The 12,398-nt window shown below is 35.9% G+C and overlaps 1 protein-coding gene across 1 annotated transcript in view; it reads right to left on the bottom strand.

Annotated features, from left to right (window-relative positions):
* LOC111056747 (protein O-mannosyl-transferase TMTC1) overlaps positions 1-12,398 on the bottom strand; it is a 397,568-nt gene that overhangs the window by 164,263 nt on the left and 220,907 nt on the right. Inside the window, 2 exon segments of the mRNA XM_039438835.1 lie at positions 8,570-8,673; positions 11,965-12,037. Coding sequence (XP_039294769.1) covers positions 8,570-8,673; positions 11,965-12,037 — 177 coding nt within the window.

The following is a 12,398-nucleotide window of genomic DNA, read 5'->3' as shown; positions in this document are numbered from 1 at the left end:
TGCAGCCACTTTCATTCAGGTTCCACCTGAATAAAGAAGGTAGGTAGTAGCAGCTACCTTTCATCGAAATCGGTTTTCAAGTCCGAGGCCGTAGGCCGAGGACTAGAAAAGATTGAGAACTGGAAAAACATTTTTGCCCGTGGTGCGAACGATATTTTTCGCCACACTACAGGTATTGCTGACAAAATAAATAAAGAATACAAAATAAAGAATACTCGTTAAGCTATCGTACCTATCTCTTGATTTTAGTGGTAGAAGATTTGCAGTCAGGATTTCAGATTCTTTTAAAATTTCACTTGGAATACCACAGTCATCTTCAAGCATTTTTGAAAATTTGGAATGCACTAATCAACGATAAATAATTGAATAAAACTGGTTGCGAAGCGAATAAGTTTGATTCGAAACTGGAACTGAAATCATGGCTACTTCAGCTGATGATGAAAGTGGCCACTCGCCCGATCTAGCAGATGACTTATTAACTACTTCCATGAGCGGCTGGAAAGAGACAACTTTCTGGCCTAGCCCGGAAAAGAAACCCTTTTCTGACGTCGTCTGCAAACAAGGTCTTTCAGATCTACGTACGGACTGGAAAACAGCTGCTTTCTGTGCAGTGTGGCGAAAAATATATCACAGAGATCTGGTGTTCACTGGCTAAATGAACCACATTTTTGAACAATACATACAGATGAAGAAGGTCTTTCTGATTGTCCTATTTGTAAATTTATTTGACAGTTAGGCTATTAGTTGGACGACTACTTTCCAACACTAGATACAATCTGGATAGCATGCCAAACTGTTCATATGATAGCTTGATAGCTTGACGAGCTAGCTTGTGTATCAAAACAAGGATCGGAAACGTATCAATCGGATATCCTTCCGTCTAAGTACCGCTCCTCAATGCCTCTGGCTAATCAAGTCTGCACGGGAAAATTATCGCATTGCATTGGAATGCAGGAAAATCAATGCTGGATGCACTTATCAAAGGATAAAAGGACTCATAGGATGCACTCATGGAAGGATTTTCATGAAATTTGACAGGTATGTTCCTTTTTTAATTACGCGTCGATGTATATACAAGGTTTTTGGAAATTTTGCATTTCAAGAATAATATAAAAGGAAAAAGGAGCCTCCTTCATAAGCCAATGTTAGAGTAAAAATCTGGTGTGGCGCACTCACACAACTTCCTTTGCCGTTATGAAAATTGATCACCTGACGCTAGTGTTCACGCACATCTCAAGTCTACTCATAAACAAAGATCTGAGCCAGCTGGTGACAGGACAATAACGCTGGAGACACACGAGGTCTGCTATCTCTTCATATTGAATCATATAATAGAATCAACAGTTGCAATTAGTTTGCAATTAGTTTGCAATTAGATAATCAAATTTTCTCGAATTTCTAGCTTATTTTCAATTTTAGGTGAGAATGTTAGTGAACATTAATTGTAGAGATTTTCATGCTCAATCTTTTGCATATGAAATTTTTCGTTTACATTGTATCTGAAGCCTGATAATTGGGAATCTAAAATCAAACTTTGCATAGATGGGGCGGAGCTCCTGAAATTTTTACAGATATGGGACTTGCAGTTGATGAAGCTTATCAATGACTTTTCTAGGTATGAATTTGATCAAAATCGTTGGAGCCGTTTTCGAGAAAATCGCGAAAAAACCTGTTTTTGACAACATTTTCGCCATTTCAGCCGCCATCTTGAATTGCATTTGATCGAAATTATTCGTGTCGGATCCTTATATTGTAAGGACCTCAAGTTCCAAATTTCAAGTCTTTCCGTTGATTGGGAGATAAGATATCGTGTACACGCACATACACTCATACACACACACACACACACACACACACACACAACACACACACACACACACACACACACACACACACACACATACAGACCAATACCCAAAAACCACTTTTTTGTACTCAGGGGACCTTGAAACGTATAGAAATTTTGAAATTTGGGTACCTTAATTTTTTTCGGAAAGAAATACTTTCCTTAACCATTGTAAAAGTGCAAGGAAAGTAAAAATCAGACTACAGAACTATTCATCATAAATCAGCTGACAAGTGATTACACAGATGTGTGAAGAAGCCAGTCTATTGTGTATTTCCATAAGCCTATAGTTTCAATCAGATACTTGTGGATGAGAATACTGCGTGAGGTCTACTGTTCACAGAACTACTAGTGAATAGAGTTCAACTATCATACACGAACGAATCTATCAGATTTCTCACTGTTAGTATCTCAGTTCTTCTAGATTCCAGTTCATCCTGTCAGTAAGTTTAGATGAATATAGAATGTTGTTCATGATAATTGGGGATCGGAATACTCTTTGCTCATCTTCATTCTATTTGATAAAAATGTAGATGAAAAAAGGGTACTCCTGATTCTCATTCTCCATATGAGTAGCCTTCACCAATAAAGTTGAGGTTGGGTTCAATAATGAAAGTGGAAGGGTGGGTTGAGTTAGGGAGGTTCCGTTTTTTCATAATCAATAATATAATTTAAAAAACAATCGGCTTATGTATAGCATAGAAAATCCATGAATAACGCATCATCACGACCTTATTACTCGACTGATTTACTTGGAATTTTACATATTAATTTACCAAGGATGGTTATAGGCCTATTTTGAATTATTCATGGTTTCAGTATGTCATGTTTTCAGTTTGTCAAGTTCTGGTTAGACCCTTGCGAAGAACGGGTTACCAGCTAGTTTAAAAAAAATATGGTTTTGCACACTCACACAACTTTCCTTGCCGTTATGAAAATTGATCAACTGACGCTAGTGTTCACGTGCATCTCAAGTCTACTAAGTACTATTCAAAGATCAAGCCAGCTGGTGACAGGACAATAGCGCTGCAGACACACGGAGTCTGCTATTTCTTCATAGTGAATGATTTAATAGAATCAACATTTGCCAACAGTTTGCAATTTGATATTCTTATATTCTGGAACTTCAAGCTTATTTTCAATTTAAGGTGAAAATGTTACGGAACATTAATTGTAGCGATTTTTATGCTCAATCTTTTCCACTTGAATTTTTTTTTATTTGTATCTGAAGCCTAATAATTGGTTTGATTGCGCTGCAGACACACGGAGTCTGCTATTTCTTCATAGTGAATGATTTAATAGAATCAACATTTGCCAACAGTTTGCAATTGAATAATCACATTTCCTCAAATTTCAAACTTTTTTAATTTTCGGTGAAAATGTTACTGGACATTAATTGAAGAGATTTTTAAGCTCAATCTTTTCCACTCGAAATTTTTCGTTTACATTGTATCTGAAGCCTGATAATTGGGAATCTAAAATCAAACTTTGCATAGATGGGGCGGAGCTCCTGAAATTTTTACAGATATGGGACTTGCAGTTGATGAAGCTTATCAATGACTTTTCTAGGTATGAATTTGATCAAAATCGTTGGAGCCGTTTTCGAGAAAATCGCGAAAAAACCTGTTTTTGACAACATTTTCGCCATTTCAGCCGCCATCTTGAATTGCATTTGATCGAAATTATTCGTGTCGGATCCTTATATTGTAAGGACCTCAAGTTCCAAATTTCAGGTCATTCCGTTAATTGGGAGATGAGATATCGTGTACACAGACACACATACACTCATACACACACACATACACTCATACACACACACATACAGACCAATACCCAAAAACCACTTTTTGGACTCAGGGGACCTTGAAACGTATAGAAATTTAGAAATTATTGAGGTACCTCAATTTTTTCGGAAAGCAATACTCTCCTTACCTATGGTAATAGGGCAAGGAAAGTAATAATGTCACCCTTTCTATCAGTAGCAAACGTAGTTTGATCTTCAGAAAATTAATCCTCTCATACTTCATAATGATTTTCTCTATTACTCTCAATTCACAGATGATTCATTCAACCTTCTATCACAATTCATTATCTCGAATGTGTAAAATTAACATGGGGAATAGAGAACAATAGTAGCCTACATGAAGCACAGCATTCCACACTCCATACAAGACTGAGACAGAATAACCCTCGAGTTGACTGGCTTTTCCAGGTTTTTTCTCAACTGTTCCAACCCTGGAAATAACAGCATTGTTCTTTGAGTGGCCTACCACCCCTTTCTCCTACTCACAAGCCACCTCCTCCTCGTCCTCCTCCAAATCCTTCTCGTCATTTCACTCCTCCTCCTCCTCCTCCTCCTCCTCGTACTCCTCCTCCTTCACCACCGCAACTCCCCCGGAAACAGCTGTATGCAATCTCAGCCCACTTTATTTGGCTAATCACGGCCCATTTAAAACAGTCGCTTTCTTTTACACCCTCTTTTTGCTCTCAATGAAAACCTGAATGAATGAACTTTTTCAAACCGTTTTACGCACTAAGTTTGTGTCGTTTAACGGTGGTTGATTGTGAATGGAATCGGGGTGCTAGTGTAAGACAATAAGGAAGCACTTGGGTTCAAAGTTGAACCTAGATGACGTGGATGAATGAATCTTGTTATTACAACCATGTGAAAATAATAAGAAAAAGGTCAATAACAGATCCACCACAAACACTATTCAATTGCAGATAAAACAGGGGCGTCATGAGTGGGGTGGCAGGGGGGGCTTAGGCCCCTGTTTTGTATGAAACTGGAAAAATAAAGCATATAATAACATCTTCGAATGTAAAATTTATGAGGAAAAACCCAGGACTCTCTATCATTTGGGGATATTTCTCCCCCACCATCATTCATACCTCTTGGTTTTGCCCCCCCCCCCTAGCAGTTTGGTGAAATGGCGCCACTGAGATAAAACAATACACAATAATTCCAGTTAATTCATAACATATAGTTCACATGAAGTGCTATTGAGCAAACAAGTCTCAGATTGTATGATGTTAGAATTGAGAATGGGCAATGCTTCACCATCATTAAGTTTTAATAAAATTATTAGAGATAATTATGAAGGAATGATAATGGTGTAGTATCCGTGAGTAGTTAATCAATGCCCCAATCAGAGAAAGGTTGTGAGATTTCTACTCTGTTTTAATCAATATAGGATATCAATCCCAGAATTACTTCCACTACAAAACATTAATTAATGATATCATCACAATTTATAATATCCTTACCCATCCATAAAGATTGTCAACTTAAAGTTCAAAAACTGAGTGAACAGTTCAGGTTAGTTGTTCATGGAGGAAGTTTAGGTCATGTCATTATCATACACCAGCCAACTCTTGGAATTTTATATCAACATTGGATTGCCATTCTTGTCTTTAATATTGGACAAAGTAGATTTTAGTGCTTTCATTCGAGCTCTCTCCTTCTCTAGCTTAGCACTGCTGCCGAATCATTTGATAGATATAAATATGAAATAGTACCAGAACTACAAGTACATGAACTACAGTACCAGAATATGAAATCTCAATTATTGGAGCTTATAAATCTCAATTATTATAAGAATTAATCTCATTATTTTTTAAGAATTCTAGAAATCTAATATTCTCATGAAATAATGAGGAAATAGTTATTTGTGCAACTAGTGCGCAAAGTGACAGTTTGCTGCACCGAAGAAACGTTTACGCCCGAGCCGTAGGCGAGGGCTGCAAATCTGGAGTGCAGAAAAATTTTTCCCGCACTAGAGCAGAAAAGTGATTCTTTGCGTTCTGTAATCAGTGCAGCAATGGCCACTTTTCAACGTAACTGTAGGAAAAATATATTTTTGGTGAATATGTAATAAATATTCAAAATTAAACTAATCATGATTGATCAACAATGATTAACATAATAACAGATAAACTGGAATAGCTTCAATCACAGCTATCTACAACATGGAAGACGGTGAATTAAACAGAGAATTGGCAACCCTGCCATACCTATCCACTGATTTAATATCACTAACGTGAAGTGGATCACTATAGTTTTGTAGCTTTAGATGTCAGCTACTATAAAAATTCAGTAAGTTGTCTCGCTAAGTGATAAACACATTTGGAGAGAAAGGAGCCAAGTGATACGAAGAAACAAGACATGATGAGAGAGAAACCAGCAAGAATGAGAAGCGAACAATAGTTATTTGTGCAACTAGTGCGCAAAGTGACAGTTTGCTGCACCGAAAGAAACATTTACATGGAATGGTTTGTTGAGTGCAGCAGAGGAACTTTGCGCACGTATTTCACATTAAGTTTTTCCTACAGTTACCATTGAATATGAAAAGTGGGTAATTATGGGTAAAATTGCCTGAAATCCATCAAATAACTTAGTAGTGTTTGAATGGCGAGGCGGCTGTGTGGTGTGTGCTGTGGTGGCACTGTGCTGTTGCTGTCCTCGTTATAATATAATATAATAGTAATAATTAGCGCGTTGTGCTTGGTTGCACCTCTGCTCACTATAGCAGCCACAGCAGTCACTGTTACCAACTTCATTTTGATTTTGCTGCACTGTTGCTCCATATAACCTACTAAGTATTTTGCGTTGCCATGTTGCAAATCTGGAGTGCAGAAAAATTTTTCCCGCACTAGAGCGGAAAAGTGATTCTTTGCATTCTGTAATCAGTGCAGCAATGGCCACTTTTCAACGTAACTGTAGGAAAAGAAAAAAGTTGTTTTGACCGAAATAAGTAAAAAGGCGGGATCTCCAAATGAAGAAATATGGAGTTGGGGATCAGTGCTTGGCTCCATTTCTGAATGAAGTACTGCAGAATGAGAAAAACGTGTAAGAGAATGAAAAGAGTGAGAATAGGAAGGAGAAGAAGAGAGGGTGAGTATGAAGGCTGAGACGGGTGCTAAGGGATGAAGAAGGGGATGAAGAAGGAATGCCAGGACAAGAAGGGGGAGGAGGACTCAAAGTAATAGAGGAATAAAAGAAAGCATCGGGAAAGCAGAAAGAGAAATGGAGGAAAAAGAAGAACAAGAGCATGTACAAGAACAGGGATAAGAAAAAGAAGAAGATGATTGGAAAGGATGAAAAGATGAAGGAGAAGAAGTAGAAGAAGAAGAAGAAGAAGAAGAAGAGGAAGAAGAAGAAGAAGAAAAAGAAGACGAAGACGAAGAAGAAGAAGAAGAAGTAAGAACAATAATGCAGCTAATGGAGGTATAGAGGAAAACTTGATAAGGAGGTCTAAAGTTGAGATGCAAGTAGTGGAAAAAGGTTCTAGGTGTAAGACTGGAAGAAACCAACGATAGTAGAAAAAAAGTAAAGAGATAGAAAAAGAATGAGACAGTGAACAAGGGAAAGTCGTGAAAGCGTAGAGAATAGGAACAAGCAGGAGGAGAATAACAACAATAAGAAGAATAAATAGTGGAATAGAGGAGAATATGAAGAAGTCAGTAGCAAATTGAGCCATACGTCTTGCGTAAGGTAGGTTAGGTATTACACTGCTCACAATAATAATAATTCCTGTTGGAAATTAAACTCCGGCAACAACGTGCAGAACCAGAGATGGTTAGTTTTCAGCTCGCCTATTCCAAGTAAAAACTCGCTCATGAGTTCCTTCAGTTGCAACTCGGAAACATTTTTGTGATAAATTGGTCTTATTTGCCTCTCTCGAGAACTGCTACATTTTTATCACTCCAAACCAACATTTATAATCTTGTCGTAAGCAACTACTTGGATTTATGAGTAGTTTCAAATAAGTGATAACTCTGAATACATGGGAAATTGCCACTGTGCATGACTCATTCAGGTTGTCCAATAAAAAAAGAGACTGAATGGTTACAAAATCAACGATTCCCCTTCAAGAATGCATTAGAACTTTTAAAACATGGAAACTTACTGAAGAATGTACATGACTCATTCAGGTTGTTCAATAGGAAATTTTGGAAGTGACTAAAGGGCTACTAAATCAAGGGTTCCTCCTTTAAAAATTATGCCTGCATGAAATGATCTATTCATAATGAGCAATTGATTCAAGTTTGAAAAAAATTATTTCAATTGATAATGATTGATAAATAATCATGATCCTATACTATTAAACGAGCAATTTCTGTTTATTAAGCTCATATGCTCTGTATGTGACCGGATCTCGTAAACGGCTTTAACGATTCTCACGAAATTTGAAAGAAAGTAGGTTTATGATATAAAAATCCGATTGCACTAGGTCTCAACCCTGGGATAACACGCTGAAGGACATTGAAAGGATGAATATGTTCTTGGAAAAACAGCTGGAAATTTTGTCGTCTGTTGATGATGGAAGTGAGTGAGCGAGTGCATGTGTTTGCAACTAAGACAAAATTATGACTCAGCTGTTGAACTTTTGTAATCATTCAGTGCCGGTTGTATAAGAGCCGGTTCAATTTTAATCCTGATCAGAACCAATCTGTTAAGCTATCCTTTTGAAATGGTCTTCTCTGATTTGGATTGAAATTCAACATGCTCTTGTGAGAGAAATTTTTGCATTCCTCTGGGAATTAATCTTCATCCACTGTGATTAGATAGAACCTTTCTGAATGAACTAAAAAATATATTATAATTTCTTCTTTCGTAATAAATTTTATATGATTTTGTACTCCAGAGCGGAGCTCGGTGCCACGATATTTAATAATTATGTGAATAATTGATAAATAATAATTATTTTGATTGATACCAACCTGACATGTGGACATGGATGGAAGGCAGAAGGATTATCTTGGCTAGAGAACCTTGGCAGTCCTCCTTGCAGCATCGCCAGTCGAAACACTAACAGCAAGCTGGTCTGCAAGAAAAACGAAGAAACATGACCTCTATTGAAATCATCTTGATATTGATGAGCTTTCAAACTCCAATAAGAGAGCAAAATTAAAAATTTCAAGCACACATTGGCTTAGTTGCACAAAAGCAACTAAGTGAATCATTTTACTATAACCAATCAGAGGAGGTTTTTTGAAAAGACTGCTTCTCTGATTGGTTATCGTGGAATCAATCTCGATTGAAATTTGACCGGCTTTTGTGCAACCGGCGCAAAAACTTATAATTGGAGGGGTGAAGAAGAAATGATTCTGCTCCATTCCCTTTTTCATTGTTTTTTGGAAATAATTTTTCATTCTATGTAAATTCGAAATGCCTTGTTTTATTAAGTGTTTGCTCTGGAAATTGAACTGGAGTTCAAAAGTCAAAGTAGCATAACCACCTTTTTGCCCCATGATATGAATCAAAATTTGAGGGGAGAATAGTGGCGGGCTGTACCTGTGTGTCCTTCCCCAATCATTTTGGAAAATAATATTGCGTATCATTGGATCAATTGTTTATGAAGAGAAATACACTTATAATAATGATGATAATCATAGGAGCATAGTTTAAAACCATAGCTACTGTTTGTGAGAGATCTCAATTTTAAAATATCTATTTCTGATGGTATAAATAAGGATATTATTTGCTTATTAATTAATAAAACAATATTGAAACTTAAAGTACCCTTTATTATTTCAAATATTACAACGACTAGTTTAGGTCATTTTTAAGTTGAAATATTGCTTTATTGATTTATAAAAGTAGCCCATCCAAGTGAAGTGTTTCCAATTGCTTATTATATACAGTGGTCGGAATGAAATAGTGCCAAGCCACAATTTTTGTTGTAATAGTATTTTAAAACTACGTTTCAGGAAATGCAATGTATGGCTTTCCATGAGATACCAAGTATTATTACTTATTGATGAACCAAAGTAACGGTAAAACCAAAAATATTGTTATTATAAAATACATTATTATTTGTGGATTTGATTGGATATTGAAAATCATCTAACTCAAAATATGGGAAATGAAGCTTTTGGCACAATTTCATCCCGACCCCTTCATATAATGTTTAATATCATTATTTCTGATCACATATATATATTAGTAGTTCCTGTATTCAAATGTATGTGCATCAATTTTCACTTTTCACTTAGTAGCATTTCTACTTTTTGTGAAGCTTTCTTGTATTTTTTTCCGGCGAATAGAAGAATTCATTGGAAAAATCGTAGGTGTAGAGGTAAAATAATGATTTTTTTGCCTGATGTCGATCAATAATTCATGGAAGGGAAGATGGCTTATAGAATCACATATTTGGAGTGAGTAACCGTGAAATACTAAGGATAAAAGTGGAAAGTATAGAAAGTGAGAAGAAACACAATAAACATGGGAGATGTAGTGATTAATAGAAAAAGTAGAAATGATTCTCGAGCCTGCAATCGTTAAAGAATTTTTCGCAGAAGCCTGTGAAGAATTACATAATGTGAGTGTGAAACTGTGGAAAGAAGATGAAGAGGAAGAGGGAGGTGATAAAGAAAAAGACAGTTGAGAAGAAAGAGCTGGGCAGAAAGAGGTAGAAAAGTGAGAAGACATTAATTACAGTGAAATAGAAGCCGTCTTTTCTCTTTGCTAAGAAGTTGCCGTCTTATCAGGCCTGCAGGCAGAAAGACTGATGGTAATAGGAATTGGTTCTATTCTTAGGTCTACTGTACTCTATATAGCTCTACCCCTTCATTCGGTTGTCGTACTCTATATAGCCAGTTAATAAATACACAGCTATCTGTGTGAAATGGGGGCTCGGGAAATCTGGAATTTTCACTGCTTTCCACACAGATTTTCACGGAAATGTGTCTTTCATTACATTTCCAGGTTTTCCTCTAGGCTTTCTAATATTCGTTACAACGATAAAGGTTGGTTTTATTAGAATGTTATACAATCGTCTTCTCCCTATTTTTCTGTGTTTTTCCCTTCCCAATTTCGTATTTTTATTCTTCCAAGATACAGAATACAATCTAACGAATGAGAAAAGCCCTTTACAAACTACTAGTCTTCACAAGACTAGTAGTCTTCCACTAGTTTTGCAAACTGGTTACAAGACTAATTTGCTGTTATACATTTCCAGAATGGACTCAAGGACAGAAACTATGACATTATTTCATTCAATGTAAATGGAAATGGATAGGTCACGGTATGGATTATTCCCATTCATAGACGATAGCAGTTATCATAGAAGAATAGGAAATACAAATTATATTGATCACTATTATATGATAAGTACTTTAACCTATAAATGTTATATAATGAGAAACAATTTATTATTAACTACAAATTATTTTAGTTGTTATCATTATGAATAAACTATCAATATCTTAGTGCATATTCCGTGAATAAGAATCTAACGAGAAAATGTCAATTTGAACTTTAATATTAATATCTTTTCCAGAGAGTTCGGACCAATCAAATGCAAGCCGCCATTTTAATGCTGAACACATCCCGTTCCCAAAACGCCTCCTCATTGGTTGCTGATACGCTGACGTCCAAAAGACGCCATGTTGTGGGAGCTACCAACACCGACCAATAGGTAGCAAGTATTGATTCTCCTAGTTATTTGGTAGGAACTTGTTTCTATCAATAGTGATGGAATGTATTGTCATTTGATTTTTTTCAACTCAAATTTCAAGTACGAGTACTATCGTTATTTGAACAAGCGGTCCAAAGTTCTAGTTAAGACATCATTATTTCTTCTACTGATAGAATACTTTGAACAATCGACTTCAATGTTGAACACATATTTTTCAAAATACTCTACAGGTTGAGCTCTTTGGAAAATGAAATTCACATTACTCTTTCATCCTTTTTTAGAAAATAAAAGGATAACATTGATATTGCATAAGAAAATGGTTTTTTGTGAATCATTAAAAATTACTTGATTTTAATTATTATCACATTCCGAAATTCATTAAAAATAGGTTTCACTAGAAGGTGGATAGATCCGTTATTTGGTATTTACATTTGCTTTGTTGAATTAGCTATAGGCTTAAGAGAAAACTGTACTAAGAAGACGAGATTGGGAAGAAAAACAAATAGTTAAAAATATGAATTTTTCAAATGATAAAATCAAAAAAAAAAAATTAAAATAAATAATCAACCGATTGAGAAAACGAGAATACTTTTTTAAATGTACTATTTTTTTGGAATTGAAGAGCTGAGTTATATAGTACGTTTTCAATATTGAGTCTATTGACTAGTGATTGTGAGTTTCCTCTCGATAACTTACCACCATGAACACCTTAGCAGCCCTGCGAGCAAACTGAAGAGATTCCTCGTTCCACTGCATATCCAGCAAAGATCTGAAAAGTAAACAGAATCAATTACCCACTCACTCTCTCTCACTTCTCTCTCGAACCGGAGAGATAATTAAAAAAGTTTGCTACAGGAAAATATTGACATGCACTCGGGAAGATGGGAAAAAGAGAGGTTCTTAGTAAACATTGGCTATATCTTCTAGGGCAACTTGCATATTGAAGAATAGGAATATTGATGGAAATATTGGTTACTAGATAGGCTATGGATAGTGCATTGTATGATGAGATAACAGAAGCAAATTCTAACGTTGATGAGCTACTGCAGTTAAGTAGGGTGAGTGGATCTAAGTAACTGGATTGTATTAGATCTTTCAGAATCTGATAAATAAGTGATTTATTTTTTCAG

The sequence above is a fragment of the Nilaparvata lugens genome, chromosome 12 (assembly GCF_014356525.2).
Source record: "Nilaparvata lugens isolate BPH chromosome 12, ASM1435652v1, whole genome shotgun sequence".
Taxonomy (NCBI): Eukaryota; Metazoa; Arthropoda; class Insecta; order Hemiptera; family Delphacidae; genus Nilaparvata; species Nilaparvata lugens.
Note: the sequence above shows the minus strand (reverse complement) of the source record. Positions and strands in the feature narration are given on the sequence as shown.